The 17,161-nt window shown below is 38.7% G+C and overlaps 1 protein-coding gene across 1 annotated transcript in view; it reads right to left on the bottom strand.

Annotated features, from left to right (window-relative positions):
* LOC124805024 (exosome complex exonuclease RRP44) overlaps positions 1 to 17,161 on the bottom strand; it is a 143,321-nt gene that overhangs the window by 69,038 nt on the left and 57,122 nt on the right. Inside the window, exons 6-12 of the mRNA XM_047265438.1 lie at positions 16,656 to 16,785; positions 15,314 to 15,447; positions 11,331 to 11,468; positions 11,103 to 11,249; positions 6,657 to 6,773; positions 6,143 to 6,263; positions 2,347 to 2,605 (exon numbers count right to left, since the gene is read on the bottom strand). Of these exons, the coding sequence (XP_047121394.1) occupies positions 2,347 to 2,605; positions 6,143 to 6,263; positions 6,657 to 6,773; positions 11,103 to 11,249; positions 11,331 to 11,468; positions 15,314 to 15,447; positions 16,656 to 16,785 (1,046 nt within the window). The remainder of the gene's footprint in view (positions 1 to 2,346; positions 2,606 to 6,142; positions 6,264 to 6,656; positions 6,774 to 11,102; positions 11,250 to 11,330; positions 11,469 to 15,313; positions 15,448 to 16,655; positions 16,786 to 17,161) is intronic.

The following is a 17,161-nucleotide window of genomic DNA, read 5'->3' on the forward strand; positions in this document are numbered from 1 at the left end:
TATTTTGAAAGAAGGCTATTTTAGCAGTCTTTTCTATTGTGCCTGTCTGCAACTCAATGTCTCCTCTATATTGAAGAGTAGCGTCCTATCCTTTCCACAGTGTTGTGGTTTTGTGTATTAGTTATCTCTGACAGTCTTCACCAACTATGCTATGATTATCAGTCATCTTTCATCTTACCTTTAATTCATAATACAGGAACCTTTGATTCACAGAATTCAGAGTTTGTCATACTCAACAGTTTTACATTTGGGTGGGCTGTAAGACAATTGGAGGTACTGCAAGAATTGTGCAGTCTATTCTGTCCATGTATCTTTACATGGCTGAAATGCTTTGGTGAGCTTCATGTTTAAAACCCAAGCTTACAAACAAACTGCTATAAACTTAAGACAGTCTAAGAAAAAAAGACACACCACACAAAGGAATCATTGGAATGGGACTGAAATCCGTAGATGTGATGTACATATACAGACAAACAAATGGTAACATTTTCAGAAAAATTGGCTAATTTATTCAACAGTAAGATCTTCACATACTGAGCAATTCAGTAATAAGTTGGTCCACCTCTGGCCCTTATGCAAGCAGTTATTTGGCTTGGCGTTGATTGATAAGAGTTGTTGGATGTCCTACTGAGGGCATCGTGCCAAATTCTGTCCAACTGATGTGTTAGATTGTCAAAATCCTGAGAGTGTTGGAGGACACCGTACATAATTCTCCATACATTACAACTAGAAAGAGATGCAGTGATCTTGGTGGTCAAGGTAGGGTTTGGCAAGCATGAAGATAAGCAGTAGAAACACTCTCTGTGTGTGGGAAGGCATTATATCAATGAAGTGTGAGCCCAGGACAGCTTGCCAAGAAGGGCAACAAAATGGGCATAGAATATTGTCAACATATCATTGTGCTATAAGGGTACAGTGGATGACAACCAAAGGGCTCCTGCTACGAAAAAAATGTCACCCCAGACCATCATTACTAGTTGTCGGGCCATATGGTGGGTGACGGTCAGGTTGGTATCCCAAAGCTATCCGTGATGTCTCCAGACACTTGTTTGGCCTGGAATCTCATCAACTACAGTATATTGACTTCAGTGATGAGTCCTGATTCAAACTGAGGCCCGAAGACCAATGAAGAATTGTCTGGAGATGGCCCAGATAATGGGGAGATATCAATCTGACGGTTGTTTGCCATACCATGTTGACCAATAAGGAGTGATGATGAGCTGGGGTGCCATTTCTCTTCATAGCAAGACCCCTTTGGTTGTCATCTGCAACAACCTTACAGCACAGTGGTACGTTTGTCAACCAACAAGGAGTGATGATGATCTGGGGTGCCATTTCTCTTCATAGCACGACCCCTTTCGTTGTCATCTGCAACACACTTACAGTACAGTGGTATGTCGACGATATTCTATACCCCGTTTTGTTGCCCTTCCTGGACTTGCACTGCCCGCCCATGCATGGAGAGAGTTTCTACTGCTTGTCTTCGTGCTTGCCAAATCTTATCTTGGCCAGCAAGGTTACCGGATCTCTCCCCAATTGAAAAATGTCTGGAGCATTACAAGCAGGGCCCTCCAAAAACCTTGGGATTCAGACAATCTAACGTGCCAATTGGACAGAATTTGACACGATATCCCTCAGGAGGACATCCAACAGCTTCGTCAATCAATGCCAAGCTGAATAACTGCTTGTATTTTGGCTAGATGTGGACCAACACATTACTGAGTTGCTCAGTTTGTAATGTTATTTCTCTTGAATAAATCATCCAGTTTTTCTGACACTGTAATCATTTGTTTGTCTGTGCATGTACATCACATCTACTAACTTCTGTATCATTTGTATAATTCCTTTGTGGTGTATGTGTGTGTGTGTGGTTTTTTTTTCTGTCTTAGAGTGTATAAAAAATAATTATGAACAAGTGATGATATATCATGTCACAGGTGTGTGGGTTTCTGCTATCTACAGAACAGGTGTCAATATTGCACTCAAAAAGACCTGGATGACTGAATGTGCTTTACTTTAAGGATTCGTCTCACATTTAATCCATGTCCACAGCTCATGGTCTTGCGGTCATGTTCTTGCTTCCCGAGCACAGGGTCCCAGGTTCGATTCCTGGCGGGGTCAGGGATTTTCACCTGCCTCGAGATGACTGGGTGTTTGTGTTGTCTTCATCATTTCATCATCATTCATGAAAGTGGCGAGATTGGACTGAGCAAAGGTTGGGAATTTGTACAGGTACTGATATCTGCGCAGTTGAGTGCCCCACAAACCAAACATCATCGTCCTCATCATAACATTTAATCTGAACCTGCAATGTGACCTGAATACATACAAACAAAGTATACAAACCCATTGTCCAAGCGTCTCTTCTTCAGTATTTTTGCCAAACTGTTCAGGTGTCTTAATGACACTGCTAGATTATCAGTCTGAGTTTTGTCGTCAATTTTGATTTGTGCTTCTTCATACGTCATAGCTCTTCGTGATCTAATAATACTTTTACAAAATCTAGTATTAATTATTTCAGCGTTAGGTGACAACTCCCAAATGCAGGAAAATGCAAATCTTTCTTCATTTCCTCTGAGTGAGCAAAGATTGGAACTTAGGAGTTCTGTAACAAAGTGTGGAATTGGGATTAGGACACATTACACCAACAGCAAACACTTCAGAGAAAGTGGGCCAGTAATTAAATGAAGCAAATTTTTTTGAAAGCACAGAACATTAAATTAGAATGGCAGGAGGTAAAATTTCAAATACTACTGCTACACAGATTTACAAGTTTCAAATACAATATCAGACTTTTAAAACTAATACTTTGTTCATCAGAGAAAAAAGTGGGAAAGGCTGGTAATGAGGGATACATCATTCAGATACCATGTTGAGAGGGATGCACTTATAGTGAGGACAGGGACAAGAGCAAGATGTTCATCATATACATTGTTCCTAGAAAAACTGAGGCACAACCATGAGGCCCAAAAAGAAACATAAGCATAAACAGGCCAATGCACAAGCAACGGAGACGTAATAAGAGATCTGAGGATAACCACAACAGGACGAGAAACTCAGTGCCGCCATTCAAGTTTATAGTGGGGAAGAACTGCAGTCGTCAGGTGATTACAAGAAAATGAGAACAGGGTAGGTCTGTCAAAAGATACCAGCTGCATGTTCAATGAAATTAAACTTGTAGATTGCTAACGGATGTAAAATCTAAGGTTCCATTGGTGATTTTCAGGAATTAAATCCACTCAACAGCAGCTGAAGATAAGATTTCAATGTGAACAATTCTGTACAGAGATTACATCTGCCTCACTGTAGCATAATTAATGTGTGCATGCCGGCGTGTACCATTGGTGGCTCACACTAGATCCTTCCGTTGGGCATTGCATATCACTGGTGGCTCATGTTTGACTCTACAAATTATGCTACAAGCAAGACACTGACATATGATGTACTACATTTCAGCCAGGTGCAACAAACAGCTTCCTGAACAAATGAGATATCACATAATTTGTGATTAATCTAGTATAAAATTATTTTATGTGATCTCTCTTTTTTCAAACTAAAAGGTCACCATACTAAAACAGTAGCTTAGAGCATCTGAGTATGACCGTTGCCCCATAGAGAGAAACAGGAAAAGCAGCATTGCTAGATGAAGGGAGGTTTGAATATGTGCAGCGCCCCACAGCAAAAAATACAATTCTCAGTGCTAGCACGTACGCGTTAAACACTTCAGTTTGTCAATAATGATAGTCTACACTACGCCAATATTATGCAATTTGACACAGAGGGAATAACCAGTGAAGATTTTCTTTTGGCAATATTGCCTTTATAAAAAGGAACCAAGTATTTTTAAGTCCATCCTTCTCTAGGTTTTCTTCTCACGGATTGTGTTATTAGGTAAGATCCACAATAATGCTCTTCATAAGTGCTCTTACACACTAAGTACATGGTAGTTTTGCTAGAAAACAGAACAAATGACAATCTCGAAAAACCAACACCACATATCAATTGAAGAGATCCCAAAAAAAAAAAAATTCATAAACAGAAGAGAAGTATGAGTTATGAAGAACTGATGTATTTTCATTCTTCCAGTGATTTATCTACATAATTCTACAGAACAATAAAGTGCACTGGATTAATGGTATTTTCTCTTATACACACTGAATTTCACTTTTCATTCTGAAAATTCATCAACATTATACTACACTAGTAATTAGGTTTGTGTGGCTATATGAGGTCTGTTCAAAAAATTGCAGAACTTTGTCAACAAATTTTTTCTAAGCTTACCTTTTACTTATTTTGCATGGTCTCCTTTGAAATACTCTTCTCCATAATTGATACATCACTCCCAATGCCATTTCCACTTCCAGAAGCAGTCTTGGTACACCTCTTACTGAATTGCATGAAGTGCCATCAGCAAATTTTCTATTATCTTATCTATCGTTGCAAATCTTTGTCCTTTCTATGGGATTGTTATCTTTGGAAATAAAAAAGTCCACAGGGGGGCATGTCTGGAGAGTACAGAGAATGATTCAGCAAAGTGATTTCATGTTTTGTGCAACAGTCATGTACCAACAGGGATGAATGTGAGGGTGCATTATTGTGATGCAAGAGCCACGGATTGTCTCGCCACAGTTCAGGCCGTTTCCTTCTCACATTTTCTCACAGGCATCACAACATGCCCCAATAGTGTGATCAATTAACAGTTTGTACCAGTGGCATGAATTAATGGTACCTAATCCTTTCAAGTCAAAGAAAACTATCAGCGTGGCTTTGACGTTTGACCTGCTCTGACCAGCTTTTTTTGGTCTTGCTGAACCTTTCCCAACCCATTGTGAAGTCTGAACCTTGGTCCAACAGCTTAACCACAGATCCACATCTCATCAAGAGTTACATCCTGTTCTCATTTGCACAATCCAAAAGTTTTTCACAGATCGCAAGACGAAGGTGTTTCTGATCTTGACTCATGACCTGGGGGACAAACTTGGTGACAACATGATGCACTCCAAGATGCTGTGTCAGGATTTCATGACACGATCCAACTGGAATGTTATATTCGTCTGCAATCTCTCAGACAGTAAGTCTTCACTGACATGCACAATTACATTGATGTTCCTGACGTGAGGATTGTCGGTAGATGTTGAAGGGCATCCTGAATGAAGTTCATCTTTAACTTCTGTCTGGCCTTTTTCAAACTGTATGAACCATTCGTAACACTGAGTACGGCTTAAGCACTCATCACTGTAGGCTTCCTGCATCATTTGGTGTGTCTCTGTAAAGGATTTCTTGAGTTTCATGCAGAATTTAAGCAGACAGATTGTTCCTTTAATTCTGCCATCTCAGAATTCACAAACTGTGTGACAAAACATTCTACTCAATACAGCACTGAACAATATCTAACAGACATACAACAATCAAACTTCTGGTAGTTACATATTCCAAAGATGTGTAAAGGGATGCCAAGCGTATTTCACTCTAGCACACCACTAGCACTAAATTATGAATGTTCCAGAATTTTTTGAATAGACTTCATATTACATTTGAAAGTTTGGCTTATTAATTTGGGGAAAAAATTACTGATACTGATACTCATAACTTTTATGTTAATGTAGAACATTTGCACTGACAACTTGTCCTCTTCTATTACAAGAACTGCTCACAGTTCTCCCACAACAAAGAAGCATTATATTACATTGAAGTTTGCTCTTTATATAATGTAGCGTAAAATTTGCCTGACATATGTATGTGTGTAGTTATTGCCTGCCCAGTCCCAATCACTGACTTCAGTATGTTTTAGATTTCACAGTGGAAAATTACCAACATTAAGATCCAACCAACACAAAACTAACAACTTTTAACAATTGTTATTATATCATTGGACACTAGCCAGATGCTGAAGCAATCATCTTGGGCTTCCATCTGGGTGGCTGTATTGAAATAACACATTTTGCTGAGTGCCACACTCATCATCTTCTGACAAAGAGTTCACTACAAGATGATGAGAGTAAGACTCAATGAAAAGTCACGCAAATTCAATGCACCCATCTAGATGGAAGCCCAAGAAGATGTCATCAGCAGTACACACCAGACAAGTCTACTTTCACTTATAATAGCCAACTGACTATTACAATGATTTCAAGAGGTATACCTGGAACCATATCAATCCTTTTGTCAACAAGATAAACTGTAGTAGCTCTATGGGCTGCTTCCTTATCAATAGCAGTGCCAGGACGTATGAAATGAGAAACATCAGCTATATGGACACCAACCTGGAGAAGAAGAAATAAACCTTAAGCCTTCAAAATACACTGATACAGATATCAATAGCATCACTAGACTGGCATACGGTTTTGGCGAAATAAACAGATATTAACTTGAATTTTTCACAAAAAATTTTTTGTTGTTGCAATAAGGGAATAGGCAAGCAAAAGGTGGAAATGAAGAAAGTAAAAGCGGCAACACAGAAGGATAGCCCAGAACCCAAAAAAAAATTTTTTTCAGTTTCCTTCACCTCTCGACAGTAGATTGCCTGATGATTCTTGTTGCTGCAAAGCATGCTTTAATTATTCTAATTTTGATAACCACTTTAAATTTTGTTTCCAACCAATTACTCAATTATTTTTCCAGTTGTTTCTGCAATAGTTAAAAAAATATTATTCTACCTCATAATTTCCATTTCCAATGGCCATACAGTGAAGTGCATCATCAATATCAGTGCAACCAGGAGGATCAACAGAACAGATGTCGACATGACGGAGATCTACCCTTCTGGCAACATCCTGAGGAAAATCACATTAAAAGATTATAAAAGTAACATCATGGTTTACAAATAATTATAGCAGTTGTTTACATTTATATTTGTTGCAAAACACAAATATGCATGTCCCTAGTTAAAAGTCTTAAATCAAAAATCTCCATGTCTCAGTTCCAATACTACACATAAAACTCTGAAACAAAATAAAACAGAAGGAAGAAACAAAAAGTTGAAAATCCTGGAAAGCATGTAGAACACTACTGAACACCTTGCATTCTGATATTAACTATAAAATTTGAAGCCAGAATAAATTTTAGCTACTTGATCAATTCTTTATAAAAGTGTAAGGTGCAGAACGTTGCAGATCTTGTGTAGCCATTTTACTTTAAATAAATATAATGGTGACAAATGTTCTTTGTGTGTATTTTGTTTCTGATGCTTATCTCATATGAAGAGACCAAAGTCATGCAGCCAATGAAGGGACTTGTGCATGTATTTAATGGATTTTGTATGACTTGGGCAAACAAAAAGTTGTGTTTTTACAGGCGATTTTTCAAACAAAATCTGTAGTTTACTGTCATCTGCATATTTTACCATAACATTGCGTTTTACATCACAGGTTATTTCTGGAGACAGAGATGCGATAAATATGAAAAACAGAGAAGTGCATTGCAGGCTTATCCTAACCCATAAGAGTTCGCACCACCTGTGAAAAAAGCCATGTCATATACCGTCCTTCATCACACACACCTGTAACTATATGTAACGCAATTAAATTTATGTCAGAAGAGGCTAATGAGGAAGCAAAAATCTCATTAAAAACTGTGCTTGAGAGAGTTGCAGGAAGTGCTAGCTATTCAAATTTTACAAACATTGCACAGCTTTTAATGTCAGTATGACTACCAACCAGCTGAACATCAGGATGAATGGCAACCACCAAACTGTTGCCAAGAATAATGTTGACAATCTGGTAGCACAACATGCAGCTGAGCACAATATACACAATTTCAGGGGCTGCTTCACAACACAGCCCATCTAGATCCCTCCCTCAACCACCAGCTTCTCTGAACTAAGCAGATGGGAGTTATCTTTACAACACATCCTCCACTCCCCCACTCACCTCAATCACAGGTACCCTTGTTTCCACACTTTTCACCCTTCCCCCACTGCGTCACCACCTCCCAGTTCACGTCCCCATATCAGTTTTAGTGAGTGCTGCTATCCATCGGCTCTTACTACAATGCATCACATGCCCAGCCAGTACACCTGACTTCCCATCCTTCCCACATTCCTAGCCATCAAACCAGCTGCCTCCCTCCAACCTGCTAGCCAGTAATTCCCAATCCCTCTTTCAGCCTCCCATCTCCCTCTCCCTCCAGCCACCCCACCCAACACAGGCCCATCACAACTAGTTCACCTGCCAAAATGCAGCAATGGTGTTGTTAGTCCAGCTGGCAGCCTGTAGGGGACAAAGGTGTGTGTGTGTGTGTGTGTGTGTGTGTGTGTGTGTGTGTGTGTGTGTGTGTGTTTTACTCTAGTTCCCCAAGGCTAGCATGTTTCCTTTCTGTGTGTGTGTGTATGGGGGGGGGGGGGGGGGGAGGCTACTTTAGTTCCCAAACCTAGCATGTTTTCTTCCGTTTTGTGTGTGCCTACTGACAACTCAAAGCTTCTGCTTTTGGTGAGTAGTCTCCCTTAACCAAAAAATGTTAACAGCTTACATAAGTGTGACCAATAACTCTACAAATACAGATATTCAGGGTCAATAGTTACTCACCGGAGTAATGAAAATTAAATATTTGCATAAAAACCAAAACAAGTCTAACCTCACACTGCCAGAAGGAAATCTCATAAAACAAAAAAGGGGGGATAACTGTAGCACAGCAGGCAATTCACAACTATACTGAAAATGTAAAATAAAGAACAATGGCCATGCAAAAATTGTGTCAGTCTCCTGACAAATTGTGCAGAAATATCGTCTAAAAATAAGAGTTTCTTATGTATAAAATTGGTTTTCATTAAATAAATGAATGTTTTTGTCTTCATCTGTCAGCAGTTGTGTGGCTGTTAGTTCACAGAATGTAAAAAAATGAATTAAATGGAAATCAATTATGCAGCTAATGGTTGGAGTTGCCTTCAAAGTTTGGCACCAAGGATGTTTTAGCAGTTCATTTATTTAGTGCCTGCTTATTTGGAAAGCCACTTTTCCCTGGCAGCAAAATGTTACACTACCTTTAAAATGTAATAGTTGACAGCAGACTGAGGGAAGTGGATAGGAAGTGTTGAAAATTCAACAAAGAGTGGACACTGCAGTATGTTTTTGCAGGTAGTAGTGATTATACTATGTGTTTAATCTGAAATGAAGATGTAGTTTCCAAAAAGTATAATTTCAAGGACAACTTTAATATGAAACAGCCTGTGTATTGCAGAGAACTTTTAGAAAATGCAAGGATGCAAAAGTCTTGTCAAATAATGATTATGTTGGAGAAGCAACAAAATATTTTCACTAAAGACAGCAAAAATTACCAGAAAATGACAAAAGCTAGTTTTGTTGTGACATACAATGTTACAAAGGCAACAGGTTTTTTTCTTTTTTTTTTTTGTGGTGGTGGGAGGGGGGGGGGGGGGGGGCGCTTGTGTGGGCATGAAGTCTTCAACAACTACAACACTTTATATGGGCAAAATCCTTTGTCTAGACAACAAACAAATTTTTTAAAGTATCAGTTTATTTACATGAATAATGACATTCAGAATACAGATCATAAAACAAAATGAGTTTGTACAGTTGATGCCCGAGTACAAGCAATGTGACTGATATTTTCTCAAAACGCACAGAAGTGCAGACCTTATTGATACTCCACAAACTATTTTTTTTGTCTATGGTGTTAATGACCACTTTTGTGTAATCCATAAAAAAGGGCAGTGAATTAATGCTTAACATCTCACTGATGATGAGGTCATTAGGGACAGAGTACGATCATACACTGGTGTACAAAATCAGCCAGTTCCTCTTCAAAGGAAATTTATCCCCTACACTGGGCCTCTTTGCTCAGTGTGAAGGACAGGAACTGCTTGTGATGGAGTCGCTGAAAGGCAGCATAACAGGAGAAACTTTATTTATAAATATTGAAGGGTGCATTGGGAAACAGAATCGTTGCTACAGAAAGATTTCCAAATGTAACACCCAGGAATGTTAGCCTTCTGATGAAAATTGTTGATGAAACACGCCCAGGCCAGAAAGTCACATTTATTCACTGTATTATGTGCTAGGAAGCTCTGTGCAAGTATGCATTGTACAGAAACTGTGCTGCAAATATTGTAATAAAAATTGTGAAGATTATTAGAGCAAGAAAGCTGATGCACAACTAGTTTATCTCATTTTTGGAGAACAGTAAGGCTGACGTGTAAGGGTGACTTGTACCACATAAATATATGGTGGCTCAGCTTCAGAGAAGTTTGTAAGCAAATGTAGGAATTGTGAAGGGAAATATTTCTATTTTTAGGAACGAATGGAAAGACAAATGTATTCTTTGAATTTTGGCAAGTGGATTTTGCTGTCTGAATTAGCTGAATTTCCTCATGTAATGCAAAAATATTCTTATACATGAATTACATTTCACCTTGGAAATGAATCTTGATCTATTTTGAAAATATCTGAAGCAAAGTAAATGCCCATTTTTCCACACCAAACTCAAATGACAGTTGGTGTTTATGATGCTTTAAAGTACAGCAAAAAAGCAAAGTTATCTGCAAGATGAACTTTTGTGGTGTGTCACAGAGTTCACAAAATTTAAAACTATCTTCAAACTGACTTACTTTAAATGCATAATGTATGCCAGAAAGTCTACAAATTGAGCTGATTGATTTACACTGCAATGGTCTGTTGAAAGAGTCCTTCAACCAAGAAAAATTGACTGATTTCTTTAATAGCCACATCAAAGTGCCATTATTTACATATACATTTACTCTCAATTTTGTTTCGTGTTTGTTCTGAGTTCATTTGGCACAGCAGTTTGAAAGACTACTGACATGGTTAAATGCAGCAGGAGATGGTGAAGGGACTTCCATCATGCCTTCAATCTACATACCATCTGTCATCTTCTAAAAGAACTAACATTTTGAACTTTTTAAAGTAAAAAACACATTGTGAACTCCTTTCCTACAATCTAGCTGCCATACTTGATCAAGATCTTAGGCATGGCCTGGATTCCAGCCAGCCTTCTATTAGAATAAAAGAAAACGTGTTTCAGTTTATTTTTATCTCCGCTGAGGAAATTACAAATGATTAAACGTACAGGATCAAATAAAGAATTCTTTGATATGATATACATTTTACACTACATAATGTGTCACTTACTTCATCTGTTATCAGCCAAGGCAGTGTTGGCAGGCAACTGAGAACAGCCTGGGAAAATGTGTTGTGAGGGACATCATGCTCAAGAAGCAGGACTTCATTTTCAGTATTCTTATCACCAATCTTGCCAAGTGCTCGGATGTAGTGCCCCTGTATTACAAAGAAAATAGTTAAATGCAGCATTATAAATACCATAAATTAAATCCAAATGAAAAAAAATGTACTTCTTACCTGTGGATATCGTGAAAAGTAAGGCCAAGAATCAATAGAAACAACTATTCTTTGGTCTTTTAGAGTTTTGTACTGCCTAGTTTCAATTCGGACCTTTGGAATTTTCCTATCTGATGGTATAAAAATATGATGTGTTGCCTGCAATGATAAAAATTTAATTTACAAACATTTTAATAGATCTGTCAAATTATAAAAGAGCTAAAACACACACACACACACACACACACACACACACACACACACACAGAAATACTAGGAAATATCTCAAAGTGTTAACACCTGCTGTTTTGAGATATCATTATACAGTAAAAACTTTATGCATATGTTTCAGAGTTAACTTTAAATTTTAACATCTTTTTAGCCAACTAGCTGTACAATTTCAAGTTGGTATTTTTTGCGTGTTTGTTGCCTGACCCTAAAATAAATTTAACAAATCAGCAATTCACCTTACCACAATCTCCAGTTTCTAAGTCTTGTTCAACTGTTGGCAACTACAGTGGGACAGAATTTCATACCACACAAATACTTAATTTTTAGTTTTATTTAGTACTATTTATTGTTTATGGGCAGGGACAAGTTCCGATCAAATAGTTAAAGTGGGAGACAGACTGCATTACTGATCAAAGAGTGCTAGACCCCTGAAGATCTCCTTTGCCAACTGTTTTCAAACCAAAAAATTTATAGCATGAGTCTTTGTATGTGTAGTTGTAGTTGTGGTTGTGAGCTTCCATTTGAAGGCATTGCTGGAGCATGTATGCAATGCAATATGACTTCCATGTGGGTGTACAAGCACTGACATGTGGGCAAGAGATTAGTGTGGCATTTGTGCCTTTCTGATGTGCGTCCGGTAAATGCTGAAACATGAACTATGGTGATATTATAACCAAATGCATAAAAACAGGATCAATGTGCTGTTATTCTTTTCTTGGCAGCCAAAGGACAATAAACGATAGAGACATGTATTGGAGAACGAAGAGTGTGTATGGCGCAGCACTGCTGTCGAAAACCACCACTGTGAATGGTGCACCAAGTTTGATGCTGCTTCTTGGTAGCGCACGTCCCCATACTGCAAATGTCCTAATGTAAAAGTTATGCCAACACATGTGGAAGACACTCTAGCAACTGCCCTACAGTACCTATCTCTCCTGATGTGGTTATCATGCCTCCAGACCCTTAAAAAAAAAAAGGCCCTGAAGGGTCGGCTAACTCTGTTGGACAGGGATATGCACCAGGCAGTTACGGATTTCTTCTCAGAGTAGAACATCATGTTTTACCAAATGAATTTCTTCAACCTGATGAGTGTGTGGAATGACTGCCTCACAGCCTACAGTGATTTTAGCTGAGCGGCATACCAATTCCGGACTGTTTGGCCCTCGAGTGGGAACTTTTTGATTACCCTCATATTTTGATTTCAATCATGTGACAAAAAATGATTCATACTATTGATAGTGAACAAGCCAATGACAGATTTAAACTATCGACAGTACTACTGGCTATTACCTATCTCTATTTTTTCTGACCAACTACTGTACATTAATGAAGTCCAACTATTGTACATTGTTGGACTTACTTGAGTTTAGTTGTTGTTTTGTTAATCAGATCAGTTCTTACTTGCAGCTGAATGTAACATAATGCTGCCATTTACTGTTTTTGTGTTTCTGTGTTATGTGGTGCAATAGTTTCTAATTTGGAATAAGTTTGTAACAAACTGACAATCCATAACAGTTTAATGTTAGGATGGAAATCATTATTTGGAGACTGGCAGAACTTTGGGGTTGCAATATTCCAATACTTCAAAAGGCAGCAGAGCAGTAAACATCATTACAAATAACATTAACTTAAAATCAGTGCACAAAAATGCTCTTTGATTTGCCTGTGTTGCTCAAAAATTGCATTGCTCCACAAAAATGACGCCTAAACGGTGATGGTTGCATTTCTTATAAAAATTTGGTCAGAATTCCATCATTATCAGCCCAAATGGTAAAATATTGCCTAATCTGGCCACCTGGGCAGTATGAAAACCAGTTTTAATATGGAGCGATGGGGAGAGATTTGGGGAGAGCAGAAGGAGTATGTGACAACGCCACATTCTATAGTAGTTCCTTTCTAAAATATTTTTAGTGGGTTGCTTGAATAATTCATGTGAGCCAACACTGCTCCCAGGATACATAAGTGAATAAAAATGAAAAGACTGTGTGTGGTGGTGGAATGACGGCTGTGTAGTGCTGGAATGGGAGCAGGGAATGGGCTAGATGGGTGAGGCCAGCAACTAATGAAGTGTGTAACAGGTGACAGCTAATAAAGTGCAGCTATTGTTAGTGGCTGATGAACATGAAGGTATTACAGTTGTTATGGAGATTTTATGGTAAATGTTCAGAGACGTACTTCACTGATTCGGATCAACCAAGTGAAATGTATAGATGGATAAGTGTTTAGATTGTGGAGGAATGACAACTGATGGTCTAGGCTCTGGTCTTATTGATAATTAGTTTGTGTGTTTTCTCTGGGAAAATACAGAGTGGGTTATTGTGTTTATTTGTTTTACCTATATGTCTGCTTTATATCTTTAAGCTGTCTAAACACACGTCAAAGCCAAAATCCTGTACCCCAATCACGCCTACTGCTGAAAGAGTGAGCTTTTCCCATGTTTTACAAAGTATCTGTTGAACATACACTGTGTGATCAAAAGGGTCTGGACAACCCAGAAAACATACATTTTTCATATTAGGTGCATTGTGCTGCCACCTATTGCCAGGTACTCCATATCAGTGACCTCACTAGTCATTAGACATCGTGAAAGAGCAGAATGGGGTGCTCTACGGAACTCATGGACTTCAAATGTGGTAAGGTGATTGGGTGTCACTTGGGTCATGTGTCTGTATGCAAGATTTCCACACTCCTAAAAATCCCTAGGTCCACTGTTTCCGATGTGATAGTGAAGTGGAAACATGAGGAGACATGAACACCACAAGAGCGTACAGGCCGACCTTGTCTGTGGACTGAAAGAGACCGCTGACAGTTGAAGATGGTTGTAACGTGTAATAGGCAGACATCTATCCAGACCATCACACAGGAATTCCAAACTGCATCAGGATCAACTGCAAGTACTATGACAGTTAGGTGGGAGGTGAGAAAACTTGGATTTCATGGACGAGCAGCTGCTCATAAGCCACACATAATGCCGGTAAATGCCAAATGATGCCTCACTTACTGTAAGGAGCATAAACACTGGATGATTGAATTGTCAAAAAATGTATGGAGTGATGAATCACGGTACACAATGTGGTGATCCAATGGCAGGGTGTGGGCATGGTGAATGCCCGGTGAACATCATCTGCCAGTATGTGTAGTGCCAACATTACAATTTGAAGGCGGTGGTGTTATGGTGTGGTCTGTTTTTCATGATGGGGACTTGAAACCCTTGTTGTTTTGTGCGACACTATCACAGCACAGGCCTACAGTGATGTTTTAAGCACCTTCTTGCTTCCCACTGTTGATGAGCAACTGCATCTTTCAACATGATTGAGCACCTGTTCATAATGCATGGCCTGTGGCAGAGTGGTTACGTGACAATAACATCCCTGCAATGGACTGGCCTGCACAGAGTCCTGACCTGAATCCTATAGAACAGCTTTGGGATGTTTTGGAACACCGACTTCATGCCAGGCCTCACCAACTGACATAGATACCTCTCCCCAGTGTAGCATTCCATGAAGAATGGGCTGCCATTCCCCAAGAAACCATCCAGCACCTGACTGAATGTATGCCCGTGGGAGTGGAAGCTGTCATCAAGGCTAAGGGTGGGCCAACACCATACTGAATTCCAGCATTACTGATGGAGGGTGCCACAAACTTGTAAGTCATTTTCAGCCAGGTGTCCAGATATTTTTGATCACATAGTGTAGGTATTGAAACAGGATTTCAAAGTTTTATGATTGTATTAAATCATCACATACAACACTTTTGAAACAGAATTCACTTACATCTTCTAAAGCGCAGACTTGTAGGATACCACAGTACTGCCTCCACTTTCTTTGTATTATTCCAACAACAACACCTGTTGGCTGAACATCCTTAGCTTGCTGCTGTGTTTCTAGAGCTTCTTCATTCAAATTACCTAAAAAGAAATAAAATGTTAACTTATTGTAATCTGTCTGCAAGGTAGTTATTCACTCAAATAGAGCACACTGTCATGACTCTCTACGCAAACAATGTGACATTTTATTGTACCAAACTGGTCGACAGTAGCATCTACAGTGTGAGTCAAAAATAAGGCCCTTGCTAAACACTATTCATCAAAATTATGGATTTTATATTAAATTGAACTTTTTTAGTTCATTGTGGCTCATGCCAATAATGCAGAATGGACTAACTGTGGAGCAGTACATTATTGTTGCAGTATGTAAGGCATTGCTGAAGCTTAGAACCTGGCAGAAGATGATCTTAAAACAGCGTTGCTGCACTCAACTGCGAGAATTGGAGGCAGCTACTACAGCCACTGAAAATCAATCAGGATGGAAACCTCTTGCAAGTCCTTACTACAGCAGTTAAGCAATAATAGTGAAGGAGTATTCTGGAGATATTTGAAACCAATATGCAAAATATAATCTACCAAGGTGCTTAGGAATATAATATCAATTAATCAACTAAATCCTTCCATTAACTGGTCTATATGATATGTGGATCATCAGGAGAAAGTGATTACATGAGCATAAGTTGTGAAACAGTGTTTTCTGAGCAGTGCACACAAGAGCAGGTGAGAAGAATAAGACATTAGTCACAGAGAGTAACATTGTTTCAGCATTCAAGTGCATGTAGCCACCCATTTTCAAAAAGTATAACTTCTCTGACAACTTAATATTATCAACAACTTGATACCTGGGGCAGATGAAAAATACGAGTCCTATATCATCTTATACGCATTAAGTCGTAAATGGAGAAACAGCTAAGGTAGTTGTAAAATGACGCCAGTAAATGTCTCTCTACCAGGTGTTACCCTTAATGTACTGAAAATTGTTAAAGGGACAACATGAGCAGATGGAGAGTAATACATGATACTTAAAAAGATGACACTTTAATTTTGAGCTTGCCCCCTGATAAGGTTAATTCTTCAGTTGGGAAGGCATTCCATTAGCACAGGTATATTACTTTACTTCAGAATACATATTTAACAGACATTAGCAAAAGGTGTTTGACCTCTGCGAAAAGCATTCCCCACTGTTGTTAGGGTATCTGAAAGACATTCTACAATTACTTTGTTCCAGGAAGATCCCTAAATTATTAAAAAAGTAAACATCAAAAACATTTGTAGTTTCATTCTCATACCTTCACCTTCATCATCATCCTCAAGAACAATATCACTGGAGCTTCTCCACTGATCTTGTGGTAAAATTTTAATAGCTACAATATCCCCATCAATGGCCCTGTTCAGATTAACACGCCCCTGTATGAGAACCTAAAATGGAAATGAACATTTTAAAATTTGATTATGAACATTTTTGTTGATTAATGGATTATGAGTAAAATATTTAAAGTTTCTGCTACACTTTGAGGAATGGCACAGAACTTAATATCTACCAATAGCTGAAACAAGAAAACAAGTGTAACACTAACATATACAGAAAATAATAGAAGCAAATAGCGTGAAACCTTAACTTTGGGATTGTGCAAACACCTTTCTAGAGGGGGGGGGGGGGGGGGGGGAGGGGGGGAGGGAGGACAGGCAACAGGACAAGAATAGAAGGAAAAAATTAACAATCTGAAACAAAAAACATGGATGGAAATAAACAATGCAATAATGTACGAATTTACTGAACAGGTGGCTGAATCTG

This window comes from Schistocerca piceifrons, chromosome 1 (genome assembly GCF_021461385.2).
Source record: "Schistocerca piceifrons isolate TAMUIC-IGC-003096 chromosome 1, iqSchPice1.1, whole genome shotgun sequence".
NCBI lineage: Eukaryota > Metazoa > Arthropoda > Insecta > Orthoptera > Acrididae > Schistocerca > Schistocerca piceifrons.